This window comes from Pelodiscus sinensis, chromosome 7 (genome assembly GCF_049634645.1).
Source record: "Pelodiscus sinensis isolate JC-2024 chromosome 7, ASM4963464v1, whole genome shotgun sequence".
NCBI classification, from domain to species: Eukaryota; Metazoa; Chordata; order Testudines; family Trionychidae; genus Pelodiscus; species Pelodiscus sinensis.
In genome coordinates this window covers 52,593,921-52,611,005 of record NC_134717.1, presented here as the reverse complement: position 1 = coordinate 52,611,005, position 17,085 = coordinate 52,593,921, and the positions used below count along the sequence as shown (strand labels likewise).

Genomic DNA, 17,085 nt, shown 5'->3' with positions numbered 1-17,085 from the left:
GGGGCAGATACAAGGGCTTTATGGCCAAAATTCACTGTCAGCGCCAGTTAACCATAAACTCAGGTTAATTGGCTACTTAATCTAATTTCACCCTCATGATGTAATAGACATGGATTGTCTGGTTGAACCTGGTGCTCTATCTGTAATATTGCAGCATTGTTTTAATTGCTTACGTACATCTTAATGCTGTGAATGTTTCAGCACAGTTATATCTATACTGCAAAAAAATGGTTCTTGCTTATATTTTAAATTTAGGAATGAAGGAAAACTTGCAAATTGAGAAATATTTGGTTAAATGGAAAGTGTGTCAGAAATAAAGAAACACCTACGTGATACAGTAAAACTTCCAGTTCCACTGCACTTCAGCAATAATAGGAAGTGCAAGTGCCTTCCGTCAATCATTAACATAACCCAGATATGAAAGAGGCTTTGGAGCATGCAATGAAGAAAAGTCCATGTGAGCTAATTAAGATGTGAGACAAATAGGTAGGCCTGACCTGACATAAGTAATTAAACACATGGGGGCTACGTCTACACTGGCACCCTTTTCCGGAAATGCTTAAAACGGAACAGTTTTCCGTTATAAGTATTTCCAGAAAAAGCATTGGCAGGATGCTTTTCCAGAAAAGCACTTTTTCCGGAAAACCGTCCATAGCCAATTTAGACGTGCTTTTCTGAAAAAAAAAGCCCTGATCGTCATTTTCGTGATCAGGGCTTTTTTTGCGGAAAAGACTACTGTGCTGTCTACACTGGCCCTTTTCCGGAACAGTTTTTCCGGAAAAGGACTTTTGCCCAAACGGGAGCAGCATAGTTTTTCCGGAAAAACACTGACAACTTTACAGTAGATCATCACTGCTTTTCTGGAAAAGCAAGCAGTCAGTATAGACAGCTAGCAAGTTATTCCAGAAAAGCGGCTGCTTTTCCGGAATAAGTGGCCCAGTGTAGACACAGCCGGGGAGTCCTTATTTCTTGGAGGATAGGATTAGGGAGTTGAATGAAATATTGGGCTGGAAACAGAATATTTGTGCTAAAGATAAATAAATAGGTCAGCAGAAAAGAATACAAAATGTCTGAGCTAGCTAAAACAAGAGGGAGAACACCCAGGCTATGTCTACACCACACAGTTATTTTGGAATAAGATCTTCTGGAATAGTTATTCCAAAATAGCTTATTTTGAAATAACACATCTACATTGCAGATAAGCCTCAAAATTAGTCCGAAGCAGGCTTCCCAAATGTAGACATGCTATCTCAATTTAGAGCCCCAGGAGGAATAACTTAGAATAGCCCTGGTGAGAGGCTTTTTCGAAATAGCAGTAGTGGAGCGTCTACACATGCCTTATTTTGAAATAGCTATTTTGGAATAGGCATTATTCTTCAGAGAATGAGGTTTTCAGAAATCAGAAAAAGCCATCCATTATTTCAAAATTATTTCAAAATAACAGAATTGCTTTGAAGACGCTCACATAGTTAATTCAGAATAACGGCCATTATTGCAAAATAACATTGCTGTGTAGACATATCCCCAGGGAATCATTTACTACAAAAAAAAATTAAAATGGACAAAATAAGTTAAAAATGTAGAGAAGGGGTAAAAAGTAGGTCACACTTTATTCAACCACTATTTGTGTAATAGCCAATCATAAGACAGGATTTTCAGGTCTCTCCTCCATGTCGGTCTTCTCTCCTGAGCCTCTGGTCTCTCGCTCCATGTCTCTCTTTCTCTCTCCTCCACCTTCTGCCTCTCTCTCCATCTCTCTCTCCTCCCGCTCCTGCCTCTCACTCTCCCTTTCTCTTCTTCGCCTGCCTCTCAATCCACTCCATCTCTCTCTTTCTCTTCTCCCCCCTCCTGCCCCTCACTCTCTCTCTCTCCATTGGGGATGCACGTGTAACCACCACCAAGGCGGATTTGAACCTGGAACCTTGGGAGCTGACTATAGGAGCCTCTACCCTCTGAGCTAAAAGCCAGCTGGCTGCCAGCCTATGCTGTAGAGGTCTCTTGATCTGAACTGTTGCAGCGGTCTAGGTGCCACTTGAAGTACTCAGTAACCACACTAGGTGTGTGGGTTACATATGCTTGCCGAGGACACGCCCCCAGGTGTGTTCATCACTGCCCCACCCTCCTTCGCCTCCCGCCGTGGCGCTTGGCTGACTTCTGCACTTCTCAGCCAGGCCGCCACACGGGAGCAAGTGGCACAAGCGTCCGTTTGGGCCCCGTGCTCCCCATGCAGCACCCAGTGCAGAAGTCAGCTGAGTGCCACGGCGGGAGGCAACAACACCACCCAGAGGGAACAGCCAGCATTTCAGCGTTACAGAGCCACAGACTATTATTTGTGTATGGCACACCAGAATTAGATCCCTGCAAATTAAAGAAGTTGTTATGCTTAAAAGAATCACATGGGATCTTTTTCAGGGGTTAAGGCAACAAGCCACATTTATTGATAATATAACAAAGTAGCATATGCATTTACACGCACACAAACGCCCTGCTGATGGAATAGTTACCAATCTGTTGCTTGGCCCAACCTATTGGCAAGATAGGTCAGGTGCAAGGAAGGAGCTGGGTTCTTGTCAGTCTGGACTGATGCTTCACTTGTCAGGACGGGAACCTGAAGAACCATACAAGACACCCTATCCTTTATAGGATTTTCCTTCCATGGAGGTCTATGCATTTTGCCTTGTCAGGTCTTAATCAGTTATTCAGTGTCACAATCAATCTTCCTACGACATATGCTTATCGGGAAGAAGTTCTCACAGTCATTTGATATCCATATACTGACCCCTCGGGGTTGTTGTCTTCTGGTAAAAGTTGTTACTGGTTCCCTATCAAGCATGTGACTAACTTCAGGGTTCGTCAGTCTGCCTCAGTCCATTTTGCGTCTTCAGTGTGCTTTAGCTTAGTTGATAATCATTTGTGGTACGTCTAGACTACAGGCTTTTGTTGACAGAGGCTTTGTCGACAGATACTGTGGACAAAGCCTCTGTTGACAAAGAGCATCTAGACTACATCCAGTTCTGTTGACAAAGCAATCTGCTTTTTCGACAGAAAGTCTAGACGCTCTCTTTTGAAAAAGCACAGTGTGGATGCAATAGCTCCTTTTGTTGACAGAACTCGTAGAATAAGGTTTACTGCCGTCAACAAAACAGCCGTGTTCTGTTGACTTACTGTCGACAGAACGCGGCAGTAGTGTAAACACAGGTATAGTTTTGTTGACAAAAGTCCACTTTTGTCGACAAAACCCTGTAGTGTAGACACACCCTTGGTGCTGGACTGATTCTACGGCCCTTCTTCTGACCATTTGAACATGCAATGGCTTTCACATTTATCTCTCCTAAAACATTCTTGTTCTCATTCACACAAACAATACATTTACAGAATTGCAGCATGGAACAAAGTCACTTTAACAAAGTTACAAAGTCTTTCAACATTAAACTTCTTTCTGTCTATTACAAGGCTTTATCTAATGCTAACATCACTATGTATTACAAAATTCCATCCCTTCACATCAAACAGCTGGAGCTATGTTAACAAAGCTGCCTGACCTGTCTGAGGCCTACTTCTTGTATTTAAGTTTAATCCAAACCTTTTGCCATAACATACATTCATTATAACTCCCTGACTTCTTAGTTACAAAATTCCAGGGCTACAAAGTCAAACAAAAAATGTGTAATGCAATGTATAGTAAATGCAATAAAATGTGAAATGTATATAAACTGAAATGGTTTCTGTGTAGCTTTGGAATTGTCAATGTATCCTGCATCTACCCCCACACCTCCGCATTGGAGTCTGATCTGCTCTGTGTAGCATTATTTTGCAAATAAAAAGTGACAAATTCTGGAATCAAATTCAGTTCTTGGGAAACCAAGTAGAAAAAGGTCTCAGAGGGTATTCTAACAAAATACACAGGTTGCAGTGAGAGGAATTTAGATAAAACAAAGCTAAAAGAAACAAATAAAGAAACACAAGATTTCATATATTTTTTTTCTTTTCATTAGTATGTACCAATGCAGAAATAAATGAACCAAACTGGGAGACTAATAATGATCCTAAATCCTTTCCAGAAACCGTGAGCTGAATATGAAATGACAAGTATTGCTTGTCTCCCATTCCTGCCGTAATTTCCAAAATGAGTATACTGGGAATATCAGCAGGTGGGCAGTGATGCAGTTATTTAGATTTCATAAAGTTCTATATAAACCTATAGAATGTACTAGAGAATTACTGCCATAAATCAAACTCTGACTTATCTGTAAAAGGGCATTTTTTTTTGGTCAGAACTTTATTGTTAGATTAACAGAGCATCAGTATGATAAAAAAACCCCAAATTAAAGTCTCCAAGGGTATGTCTACATTACCGAGAAGATCAACCCTTTGGAGGTTGATCTAGCGTTCAGTTTAGCAGGTCTAGTAAAGATCCCCAAATCAAACGCTGAGGGCAGCCTCTTCTGGTTTGCAGTACTCCTCATTCTGTGAGGAGTAAGGGAAGCTGATAGAAGCATGAGCTCCCATCATCGTCCTTCAGTGTAGGTGCTACAGTGGCTCAGCTTAAGGTGAGCCAAACCCAGCTTTGCATTTTGCGTAGCTGGATAGAGTACCTTAGGCCAACCTAAGTGTAGGCCTAAGTGTAGACCTAAGCCAAGAGAGCACTGAAAGTTTTCTCTGACAGAGTTTGCATCACTGCTTGGTGCAATCAGCAGTTTCCAAGAAATCAGCAACATTGCACAAAAGAGAGATAAGGAGAAAGTAAATACAAACTTTGCATAGGAGAAAATTACTTTTACAGGCAATTTTTATGTTTGTTTGTTTGTTTAATATTGTACCTATACAAGTAGATTTACACATAGGTCCTATTTCTTAGTATAGTGTAAAAAAAAGCTGATTCATTTTTCTTGTGTTTGGAAATACCTACTGTGGATGAGTTTATGCTTAATTGAAGAGCAAAGCTACTCAGAAATGTTGTTTGCTTCCCCAGGAGAAATTAACTCAACAGTGCATTTGGGTATTATAGAATTGCGAAGAAACTATTGAACTGTCTGCTAATGAAATAAGTCCGAGAGCTATATAGTCATAATAAGTCTTGCCTGTTTTATGCCAGAAGAGTAAAGACTGCCAGCTGAAACAAATCTACTGATTCTGGCATGAAACTTGGAATCAATGTGGGTAAGAAGATACTAAACAATCTGATGTTACCATCCAGAAAATTAAAAGGTCCTGGAGTTGTACATAAGGTACAAACTTCTGCTAACAGGAAGGGACAGAAATATATTCAAACAAAACATAGTCACCTCTCTGTGTATTTAGTTGCTTTGAAGAATATATATATTTTTAAATTAGGCCATCTGGATTATCCCAGGGGAGGAAGGAGAATGCATGACAATGAAGCTTCATCTGGGATCTGTCCTGGTAGTTTTGCTTTAAAAGTACAATGTGAAATTATAGCATGATACTTCCAAATGAACAAATTTGTCAAAGGCAGCCTAGAAAAAGAAATTACTGTTGGGAGGGTGGCAAAGAAGTGCAATAAAAACCAGTGCCAGAAGTTTAGCACTTTTCATGAGCACCTCATGAAGTGCCATGGAAAGTTACGTTGCTATAGAAATATTTATGATCAATCATATTCAGGAATATTCAAGATGAACAAATTTTTTAAAATACTGAACTAAAAAGGACTTAAACTAATGCACACTTCAATAGCGTTCTCATAAAATACTCTGAATTCCTTTTTATTGATTTATTTTCTCAACAGGAGTCAGATAGTGGGTGGGATTCATCCTAAAACCTGTAGGAGTGAAAGTAGCGGTAACGAGCCCTCTGCCACTGGTGACCTGTAAGAGACTAGAATCTTGCAAAAGGAAAATAGTGAAAGTAAAGGTGGGGTTTTATCCAGGCTGGCTGGGAAATAAGATGACTCATTAAGCCTTGGAGTCATTGACTTATGCCACCTTAACTTTTAAATTAATGCTGCTTCCTTCTGGCAGTAAACTCTGATGGAAGAGCAGCAGCTGTGCCACTGTTCACCCTCTCTCAGGATGCACACCATTAAAGGCACAGCCAAGGTATCAGTTACACATATTCAAGCCTCAGTGATTTTTTTCTCAATGTAAGTTATATAAAAAATAAACAAAATGTAAAAAGTTGGAAAACACTTACTACAGTACATGGAAGTGAGCTTGTTGAGGGTACGTGTACACAGCTGTGTTATTTAACATAGTCTGCATCTACACTACAAGCGGTTATTTCGATATAATGTTGAAATATTGTCGAGCTGGAGGACTTCTTACTCTGAGTCCTGTAACCCTCAATTTATGAGGAGCAAGGGAAGTCAGGGGAAGAGTGCTCTTTCTCAGACTTCCTGCTGTGTAGACAGCACCAAAATAAGCTATTTCAACTTAAACTACGTAATTGACTTAGTTCAAGTTGCATAGCTTATTTCGGCTTTAGCTATGCTGTGTAGACATGCCCTGAGTTGTTTTTATGGTATTAAATGTGTGTGTATGGTGATTCATGGAGCAGATACAGAGTGAGTCCCTTCCTGAACTGCTTCCATACTGAGGCCCTGATTCTGACATTTCTTCCCTGATATGGACTGTTGCGCCCAGGCAAAGTCCCATGAAGCAGCTCATAGCAAGGCAGTGACTTGGAGGTGGAGCTTCAGTGAAGATGAAGAGGAAAAAAATGCAATGTCAGGGGATGGGAACAAGCTGAGTTGGAGCACAGGAGGATTATGTGGTCACATGAGAAGCTAGCATGTATTTATAGACAGATGAATTTTTATGTAATTAAGACAGGTGGAAATGATGCAGCATAGCTTATAAGCAACTTTGATGGAATAGGTTACAGGGAGGAATTAAAGGAAAGAAGAAAAGGGGGGGATGCAAGTATAGTCAAAAAGAGAGTTCCAGATAGTTAACTGGAGGTGGAAGGAGGCAAGGACTGGACCTAGAAGAATAACATAAAGGGAGCATTAATCCAAGTGATTTGTCCCTGTTTTCTCAGTTTGTAACCATTTGTAACCTTTCAACTGGCTGGTCCCCACAGAGGATAAGAACCTGCATCTGCTCTCTGGTTATTGTTACTCCTCTAGATCAAATGGTAGAGACTCGTGCTTTGCTTTTGACAATCTCAGTTTCAATTCTTGCTGATAACCATGACAGAGATTGCTACATTCGGACTCTATGAATTGTTTTTTTGTGGTTTTCCCAGATTTCTTTGTTATTCAAAATAGTGTATGCCAATAGATTTGGAGCTATGCATTCACAAACGTTTCATAAAATCACTGTTGTTGATCCCTGATTACATGACTGAAAGTGAGTAATTCTGGGGTGAATGTTTCTGCGTGGTTAGAAATAAAAGTTTCCTCCCTTCAATGTTCATGTAAACAAAAATGTCGCATGAGAGTTCATGGATGAACAAACATGGTTAGGTAAAATCATAATTTGGATTGAGTGAACATTTTCAAGAATACTTTTCCTCCACAATTCACCTAGTTCTAATTCAAAAGTATTGCTTTCATGCAAATATTATTTCAAAGCTAATAGTCATAAGAATGGAATGTACCTAATACTTAACACATACTGTAACTGGAGAATTTTTCAAAGTCTGGAGGCCTTGGGCTTATATTAGCATCATGTTTTCTATTGAAATGTGAAGCATGTTTAGCATTTTTCCAATGAATAATGTTGACAAGTTCAGTTACGTTGAACTATAGACATTGAAGTTAGCATCCAACAATTTATTTTATGTAAATATAAACGAAGGATTTCCAAGTTCTAATCTAGTTTTCTCAACACTATAACATAATGTTAAGTCAACTGAGGAGTTCTCATTTTAAGAGATCTCGGTGTATTATTGTTCTATGTTAAGCACAATGTAGTCCAGTGATTATTTTGAAGAGAGAGATTCAAATCTATGCACTACATTAAATCTATGCACTGAGAATATTCTGTGGGCTTTGGCTCAGGCTCTGAAACTGGGGTCTGATTATGGGAGCAAACTAGAAAATATCTTCGGTTCATTTTACAGTTGCAGGCCTCTACCACTTGATCTAGAGGCATAACAAATGGCTAGACAATATGTCACTGGGTCAGGTGAGATACTAAATCTACAGTCAAGTATCCCAGTTCTTAAATGTAACCATGGATTGAAGGAAGGGAACTTTAAAACAAATCATATTGAGCATGTTTTTAATATCCAAGGGATGGATAAAATCAGCACTTTGAAAATACTGAGTTAGTGTGTGCCTGTCCCTGTATGAGTGTGAATGGTAGAAAGCAGACAGGACATAAGGAGCACTCCCAGATACCTAGGACCACAGCCAAGCACCTAATGACAATCCTGCAGTGCCTGCATGCCCATTTCCAGTTGGAATACTAGATGGGTGGAGTGGGGTAAGACTCCTTTCCCCCTGCTGGAATGCTGGATGGGCAGAGTGGGAGAACAAAACAATTTTATAATGGAACATTGCATGACTGTAAGTGAGTCTATTCTCTAATAGATCAGCAACCTAATCACGAAACAATGTTAATCGAGACATCTTTAAGTGAGGAATTCCTGAATGTGCGATGTTGGTTGCCTGGTATAAATGAGCCACTGGCTGGCAATGGCATCTAAAGAATTCTGTCTATTAAATCTGTGGTGTGCAGAGTTAGCTGACATTGGGCAAAATCTTCACTCTATTGAAGTCAATGGGAGTTTTGCCACTGTCTTTAAAAGGGCCGGGAATCTTCCCTGATGTACTTCACATGTCACAGTAACAGAGATATAACAGACCTTTTCCATGTTCCTGGAGCTGAAACCCATGTTAGCAAAAGTATAAAACATTTGCAATGTAGATAAGTGCTAGGGATGGTGAAATAGTCAGGTTCTTCCACATTTTGCCTAATTTGGGCTTTGGCAAAATGCCATTGTCTCATTCTACACACAACCCTTTTGCTATTAATTTTTAATAAATTCGTATTTTTCTTTCTATTGCAGAATCCCCAGTGAAGAAAAAACATGGAAGATTTAAAAAAGGTAATTGTGATGTTATAATTCCTTAGCAGTGTCTTATTTAGAGACAATAGGGAATGACATTTTTAGGCATCTCTAAAAATGATCTGTGCTCCACAATACCTTCTGATATCAGAATCAAGACTCATAGGACTAGAAGGGACCTCAAGAGATCATCAAGTCCAGCCCCCTATATTCATGGCAGAGCTAAGCATTATCTAGATCGGGGTGGGCAAGACAGCCTCCACTGGCCGGATCCGGCCCACCAAGCCAGTTGATCCAGCCTGCAGCCACCCTGCCACTCTCTTACCCCCAGGCCAATCGAGTTCTGGGGACAGGGAAGTGCACAAAGTCTTCTCCCCTCAGAACTAATGGGAGCCACCCATTAGTTTTAAACCAGCTGATAGTTCTCTCTAGCAGCTGTGCACCCCTGGCAGGGTAGGGGGCAAAATTTCACACATTCTCCTGCCCCCATCCCCTGATTGGCCAGGGATGGGGGGAACCTGCAAAGTCTCCTCCTGCCACTAGGTGTGTGTGGCACCTAGAGGTTACCACGTGCTGTTCAAAACAGCTGGTTATTCTCTCCAGGTGTCGGAGGAAGGGGGCAATGACTTCATGTGCTCACCAAATCCCAGGCCAACCAGGGTCTGTGGATGGGGGAGCACAAGAAGTCTTCTGGCTCCGTCCCTACTGCCTGAGGCCCCGCCCCTTCCGGGGCATACCAGGGTCACTTCAGAAATTTGTGATGTGGCTCCCCTTTAAAAATTATTGCTGACCCCAATCTAGACCATTCAGATGTTTATCTGACCTGCTCTTAAAAATCTCCAGTGATGAGCAATTTATTCCAGTGGTTAAGCACACTGACCATTAGGAAATTTTTCTAATGTTCACCCTAAACCTTCCTTGCTGCAGTTTAAGCCCATTGTTTGTTGTCCTCTTGTCTGAAGTTAAGCACAATTTTTCTCCTTCATCCTTATGAAAACCTTTTATGTGCTTGAAAGATGGTTATCATATCCCTTCTTAGTTTTCTCTTCTCTAGACTAAACAAACCTATCGTTTTTTAAATCTTCCCTCATAGCTCATGTTTTCTAGACCTTTAATCATTTTTATTGCTCATCTCTGGGTTTTTTTTCCAATTTGTCCAAATTTTCCTGAAATGTTGTGTCCAGAACTAGACACAATAATCCAATAGATGCACAATTATCACAGAATAGAGTGGAAGAATTACTGCTTTTGTTTTACAACATTCCTGCTAATTCATTCCAGAATGATGTTCACCTTTTTACAGTAGCATCATTCATATTTAGCTTGTGATCCACTATGACCCCCAGATTTCTTTCCATAGTTTTCCTCCTTTGGCATTTCCCATTTTGTATGTCAGCAACTGATTGTTCCTTCCTAAGTAGAGTACCTTACATTTGTCCTTTTTGAATTTCATCCTATTTACCTTGAACTTTTCTCCAGATTGTCCAGATCATTGTGAATCCCATCCTCTAAAGCACTTGTGAACCCTCCCAGCATAGTATTATCTACAAACATTCAAGTGTACTTGAAAATACTGAGCAGCTTCAGGCTTAAATGATGTCATTGTTACAAGCTGGGGACTGACTACCTAAGTATCAGTTCTGCAGAAAAGGACCTGGGGATTACAGTAGATGAGAAGATGGATATGAGTCAACAGTGTGCCCTTGTAGCCAGCAAGGCTAATGGCATATTATGTTGCATTAGGAGGAGCATTGCTAGCAGATCTAGAGAAGTGATTATTCCCCTTCATTTGCCTCTGGTGAGGCCACATCTGTATTGTGTCCAGTTCTGGGCCTCCCACTATAGAAAGGATGTGGACACATTGGAAAGGGTCCAGTGGAGAGCAACCAAAATGATTAGAGGGCTGGAGCACATGATCTATGAGGAGAGGCTGAGGGATTTGGGTTTGTTTAGTCTGCAGAAGAGAGAAGTGAGGGGGGATTTGATAGCAGCCTTCAACTTCCTGAAGGGAGATTCCAAAGAGGATGGAGAAAGGCTGTTCTCAGTAGTGACAGATGGCAGAACAAGGAGCAATGGTCTCAAGTTACAGTGGGGGAGGTCTAGGTTGGATATTAGGAAAAACTATTTCACTAGGAGGATGGTGAAGCACTGGAATGGGTTACCTAGGGAGGTGGTGGAATCTCCATCCCTGGAGATTTTTAAGTCTTGGCTTGACAAAGCCCTGGGTGGGTTGATTTAGTTGGGATTGGTCCTGCTTTGAGCAAGGGGCTGGACTTAATGACCTCCTGAGGTCTCTCCCAGCTCTATGATTCTATGTGAGTTCACTATTCTTCTTCCACTGTGTCCACTGAGATGACAAGTATATTAAATTCAGAGAGGAGACCGTGATCATGTTTTTGCCTTTCCCAGGATGCTAAAATTATTCTACCATTCAAGAACTTCCTCTGCCAGTGAGTGAGTTAGTGAGCTGGCAATTATAGTTTGTTTGGCCTATATGCTTGGTATTATTATTTGTATAGTCAGGAATAAAAAGGATTTTGTATTTGCATATTCAAACCATTCTGATTTCAGATAAAAAAACAACCATTGAACAGTAGCAAAGCTGCTAAGGGGGCATTTGTCCTTGGGCTCAGTGATTTAAAAGGACCTGGGGCTCCAGGCCACTGCTACCTTAGCAAGATCCAGGTGGCACTGAGGGCTGGCTGGGGGAGGCTACCCACTAGCTACCCCCTGCTGCCCAAGGCCCCACCCCTTCCAGAGATCTCAAAGGTGCCCTTCTCCTCCCCAACACACACACATACATAGCCCAGGTCCTGGCAAAGTCTGTCACCAGCCCTGTACAGTAGTGACTTAGCAATACGGTTTAGCTGAGTTGACTAACACCATTAACACTCAGAGCTCTTCTGCCATTGCCCCAGGAGTATAAAATTTGTCTTCACTGTGATCTTGAATATACTCTTTAATCTGTGATAAAGGGAGATCCCAAAAGTAATAAAAAACCCTGTCATTGTTGCCTATCCACTTGACTTCAAACATACCACTGCAGTCTGAGGGCTTTGTGGTCTGTAACAGCCAAATACTCCCCACCTCCCAAGTTTCATGGAAGTCAGTGTTTTACATTGCTAGTAAATTCTCTTGCTCTGCTTACCTGCTCTTCTTCCTCACATGCATATGCTTACACACACCATTCTTCTTCGGGATGAAGGTGGGGCTATTTCAGAGTGGATTTTACTCCATTCAGCGATGGCACATTTAGAAGTATATTTTGTACTAAACTACTCTCATTTTTATGTTTGTAAATTAATAGTTGGGATTTTTTCAGGCTAATTATTCTTCAAAATATCTAAACAATATATAATATAGTTTTGAAAAGGGGACTTGGTTTTATGTCATGGATTACTTCAAGTTGACTTTCCACAGATGCTGCAGAACTTTGGCAATATTTCTGATAGTCTAAACATCATTTCCATGTTTTCCATGATGGAACAGCAAATGCTCTGCAGAACTCAGCTGTTGTAGCTAATCATCAACAGTATTAAATGTTGACTATTTCTGTACTAATATACTCTTGGATATAAGTCTCCAGGAAAGGACAGGGCTCCTCAGATGCACAATAATAGCATTCGCGTATGTCACTGCATTCAAGATTGCATCACCTTATCTTTCATAACCCCTAGTCTTGAAAGGTTTATGCCAGCTGTACAAATTAGCTCTGAGTGAAAACTCAGTGTACTCAATTTCATCACAAGAGCACATTTTCATATCACCTTTAAGTTTTCTAACAAGCGGGGCAGTTGTTTAAGCAACAGGAATTATTTTCCAATTTCTCTCTAACTCTTTTTATTCAGTTAGCACTGGTGATTTTTTGTTCTGTCATGATCTGGTTACCCTGCTGGAATTCTGTGCCACTGCACAATACAGAGTTTGCACAGCATTAATGTTTCCTGCAAAATCTTATTTTTTTCTACAGAATTTGTGATTTTTTTCCCAGCAGCACTCCTGCCAATGTGTGACACAGGCAGTTGAGGCTTCTGCTATCAACAGGAGCTGTAATTACATGTGTTACTTTGACCAATAAAATATGCATATTTTTCAGAATTTTAAAATATTGTGCACCGAATGTTTAATATTTTGGCACAAAATTCCCCCCCGGGATTAGTTGTGTAGCATTTGGTGAAGGACTCTTCCCTTCTGCTGGGCTTATTGTCTAAGCTAGGGCTGGGCAAAATATGGCCCGCAAGCCGAATCTGGCCCACCAAGCCACTGGATCCAGCCCATGGACTCCCCTGCAGGGACCCTCAGGCGCATACAGCTGCTGCAGGTTAAAACACAGCTTTCTGCTCTGCAGGGAGGGGGAGGCTTTGTGCGATCTCCCTACCCCCAACCCAATCCTCACCTCCTATTGACCAGAAACAACTGGACAGTAATAACTGACCTCAGCCAATATCTCAGTTGCTAATGGCTGGAAATAGCCAGCCAGTCAGAGATGAGAGATTGGCCTGAGATACTGGGGCAGTGCAAGCCTCTTCCCCAACCTGGAGTGGAGAGTCACATGGAGGGAGCAGCTTGTTTTTTCAAGTGGGCTGGGGCTGCAACAGGCAGGAATCCCAGCCCGCTTTGGGGGTGCTGCAGCCTGCTGGCCAGGAGACACTTAGGTAAACTCCTCCCAGACAGCACCTACCTCTGACACCCCAACCCCTTCTGCACCTCAACTCCTTCCTGCAAATCACCATCCAAACCCTCTGCGCCCCCTGCCCCTGGTGACTACTCCCTCCCAGACCCTGTACCTCCTCCCACACCCCTCCCTCAGGCCAGAATCCTCTCCTGCACCCACACTCCCTCCCTTATCCTACACCCTAAACCCCTGACTGAGATCACAACCCCCTCCTCTACCCAAACACCCTCTCAGACCCCTCACTATCTCCTGCATCCCAATCCCTTACACCATGCACCCTGCTGCACCCAACCTCCAACTTAGACCCTGCACAGAAAAGTGCAGCCCTTGACCGCTTTCCAAAACCTTGGAGTGGCCCCCCACCAAAAATAATTGCCCAGTCCTGGTCTAAGCCCTGGTCTATACTAGGGAGTTATTTCAAAATAATTTCCCTTATTTCAAAATAACAAGCAGAGCATCCATACTATGGAAAGCAGGAGTTGTTATTTTGAAACAACTAGCCCCTTATTTCAAAATTATGGGCTTAGTAGGGTGCGTCTACACTACATCCAAAGCTTGAAATAAACTACACAATTTGAGCTACACAAATTGAATAGCTTATTTTGACATGTCTACCTGGCATGTCAGAATGATTCAAAAACACAATTATATTTCATTTCCAGTCCTGATTTTGTTTCTTAACTTCAGTTAGAGAAAAAATTAAATAAAATGAATATCTATACTTTGAGGCTATGTCATACGTTAAAAAAAACCAAGGACTGTTTTGCCTTTCCCTTTACTGCCATAGCCTAAAATGATGGGTCTTTAGAGCTCTTTATTAATCTTGTATGAGTCTAGTATGGTTTTCCTTGGAAAGTTCCTAATTCAGTTCAGTTCAGTTTTTCAGTTCCTAGTTCAGTTTTCAGTATTACTAACTACTGTATGAACTGACATTCAAAGGTGATGTTAAAACAGCTGCTTCTCACTCCTTGTACAACAGTTCAATTTCTGAAACAAAATATGCTGATTTTTTCCATGCCATAAAATTATGTCCCTTTTTCCGTTCTATTTTGTGCAACGAGGAGTAACAGTTAATCCAAGGGAAGGGTTTTTTTTCGGAATACCGCGTCTACACGCAGCAAGTTAATTCGGACTAGTGGATTTTTAAAATGGCGACCAGATGCTAATATGCTAATCAAGCATGAGATATTTAAATCCTGCGCTTCATTAGCAACTTTGGTATGCTACATTTGCATCCCTAGTTCAGACTAGGTAGCAAGTGTAGACATACCATAACTCCCACTAATCTTGACTTGATGCATTTACCAAGAAGTGAATAATATGTAATAAGATTCAAATAAGGTAAGGAAGACATAATTCTTTCTTTGATTCAAAGAGTCAGTTTTCTTTATAAGAACATCTGTCATTTGGTCTCAGAGGAGTAGCTGTGTCAATCTATAACTTTAAAAACAAGAAGTAGTGCTGTGTACACTAACGGGAAAAGGCAACTTAAGATACACAACTCCAGGTACGTTAATTATGAAGATGGAATCAATGTATCTTAAAACACATTTTCGCACTGTAATACAGCGGGAGGTCGACTGGACTACGAGTGCCGGACTGGACTACGGGGATGCCCTCTCAGTTTGAATAAGTGGGTCCTCACTAGAACCATTAAATCAAATCCCGGAAATCGACTGCAGCATCATTGATCTTCTCTGTAGAGTACACATGGCCTTATGTTATGTCTACACCACATGCTTCTTGCACAAGAAGCCTTTTGCACAAGAGTTATTGAGCAAAATCTTCTTGCGCAAGAGCACATCCATACCTCAAAGCACATCACAAAAGCAATGTGCTTTTGCGCAAGAAAGCTTCCACACTTCATGGATGCTCTTGCACAAGAAAGCTCTGATGGCCAGTCACAGAATTGCCATCAGAGCACCTGTGCTTTTTCCCCATAGGGGTTTCTTATACAAGAAACCCTTCTGGAGCATCCACACTTGCCTTTTTTCATAAGAACTCTTGCGCAAAAGGGAACCATGCCTCGTAAAAGGAGGTTTACCTACAGCAGAAAAAGCTCTCTCTTCTGCCATTTTACTCTTGATTTCCTTGAGCAAAAGCGCATTTGAGGTGTGGACTCTCCACAGGTTTTTGCGCAAAAACCTTGCAGTGTAGAAGTAGCCTTAGAGAATAACAAAAATATACATAGTATATAAGCTTTTGTGGGCAAAACTCACTTCTTCAGATGAGCCAGACTAAAGAAGTGGGTTTTGTGCATGAAAGCTCATAATGCTATATATATTTTTGTTCATCTCTAAGGTGCCACAAGACTACTTATTATCTGTCATTTGGTCATCAAATCTTGTGTTTCAGGTCACAGAAATAATTCACAGTAACTGGAGCTTTGTAGTATAATCAGTGAGGAGTGGGCAATCAAAATTATTTTACTGTCATGCACTGGAGCGTTGGATATTTGTTATTTTTTTTACTCCATCTGAAGTCCCAGGCCTCTCATAAAAATCTCCTAGGGTATGTCTACACTACCCCGCTAGTTCGAACCAGCGGGGTAATATATGCATACCGAACTTGCAAATGAAGCCCGGGATTTGAATTTCCCGGGCTTCATTAGCATAAAGCCGGCGCCGCCATTTTTAAAAGCCGGCTAGTGCGAACCCCGTGCCGCGCGGCTACACGCGGCACGGGCTAGATAGTTTGAACTACGTAGCCATTCCGAACTATCTGTACTCCTCGTGGAACGAGGAACGAGGAGTACAGATAGTTCGGAATGGCTACGTAGTTCGAACTATCTAGCCCGTGCCGCGTGTAGCCGCGTGGCACGAGGTTCGCACTAGCCGGCTTTTAAAAATGGCGGCGCCGGCTTTATGCTAATGAAGCCCGGGAAATTCAAATCCCGGGCTTCATTAGCAAGTTCGGTATGCATACATTACCCCGCTATTTCGAACTAGCGGGGTAGTGTAGACATACCCCTAGTACTTTTCTAGTTTCGGTCCTAGAAAATGTCACTTTTTTTCTTCCATAATCATTATTTTCAACAGGAAAGCCTGACTTCTGTTTTTTGGAGCAAGACCCTGGAATCTGCCGTGGCTATATTTCCAGATATTTCTATAACAAAGAGTCACAGCAGTGTGAAATGTTCAAGTATGGTGGGTGCCTGGGAAATCAGAACAACTTTAAGGCCTTGGAGGAATGCCAGATTGCCTGCCAGGAGAATTGTAAGTGTGGTGGTGTTGTCCTCATTTTTATTTGAATTTTTTTATGAAGAATGCACTGGTTTTAAGGCTGTTTGTGGGGGGGGGGTGGAGAAAGCGGTGATTATAATGCAAATTAAGGACCCGGATTCTGCAATAAGTGCTTCATCATGCAAATGCATTTCGCCATGAACAATTAAACATTTTTAAATAGCATAAAGGTAGCTATTTGACACTGCATAAGTC

The 17,085-nt window shown here is 41.4% G+C and overlaps 1 protein-coding gene across 1 annotated transcript in view; it reads left to right on the top strand.

Annotated features, from left to right (window-relative positions):
• The window catches only part of TFPI (tissue factor pathway inhibitor), a 60,418-nt gene that overhangs the window by 30,958 nt on the left and 12,375 nt on the right, over positions 1-17,085 (top strand). Inside the window, exons 5-6 of the mRNA XM_006114816.4 lie at positions 8,974-9,012; positions 16,687-16,863. Of these exons, the coding sequence (XP_006114878.2) occupies positions 8,974-9,012; positions 16,687-16,863 (216 nt within the window). The remainder of the gene's footprint in view (positions 1-8,973; positions 9,013-16,686; positions 16,864-17,085) is intronic.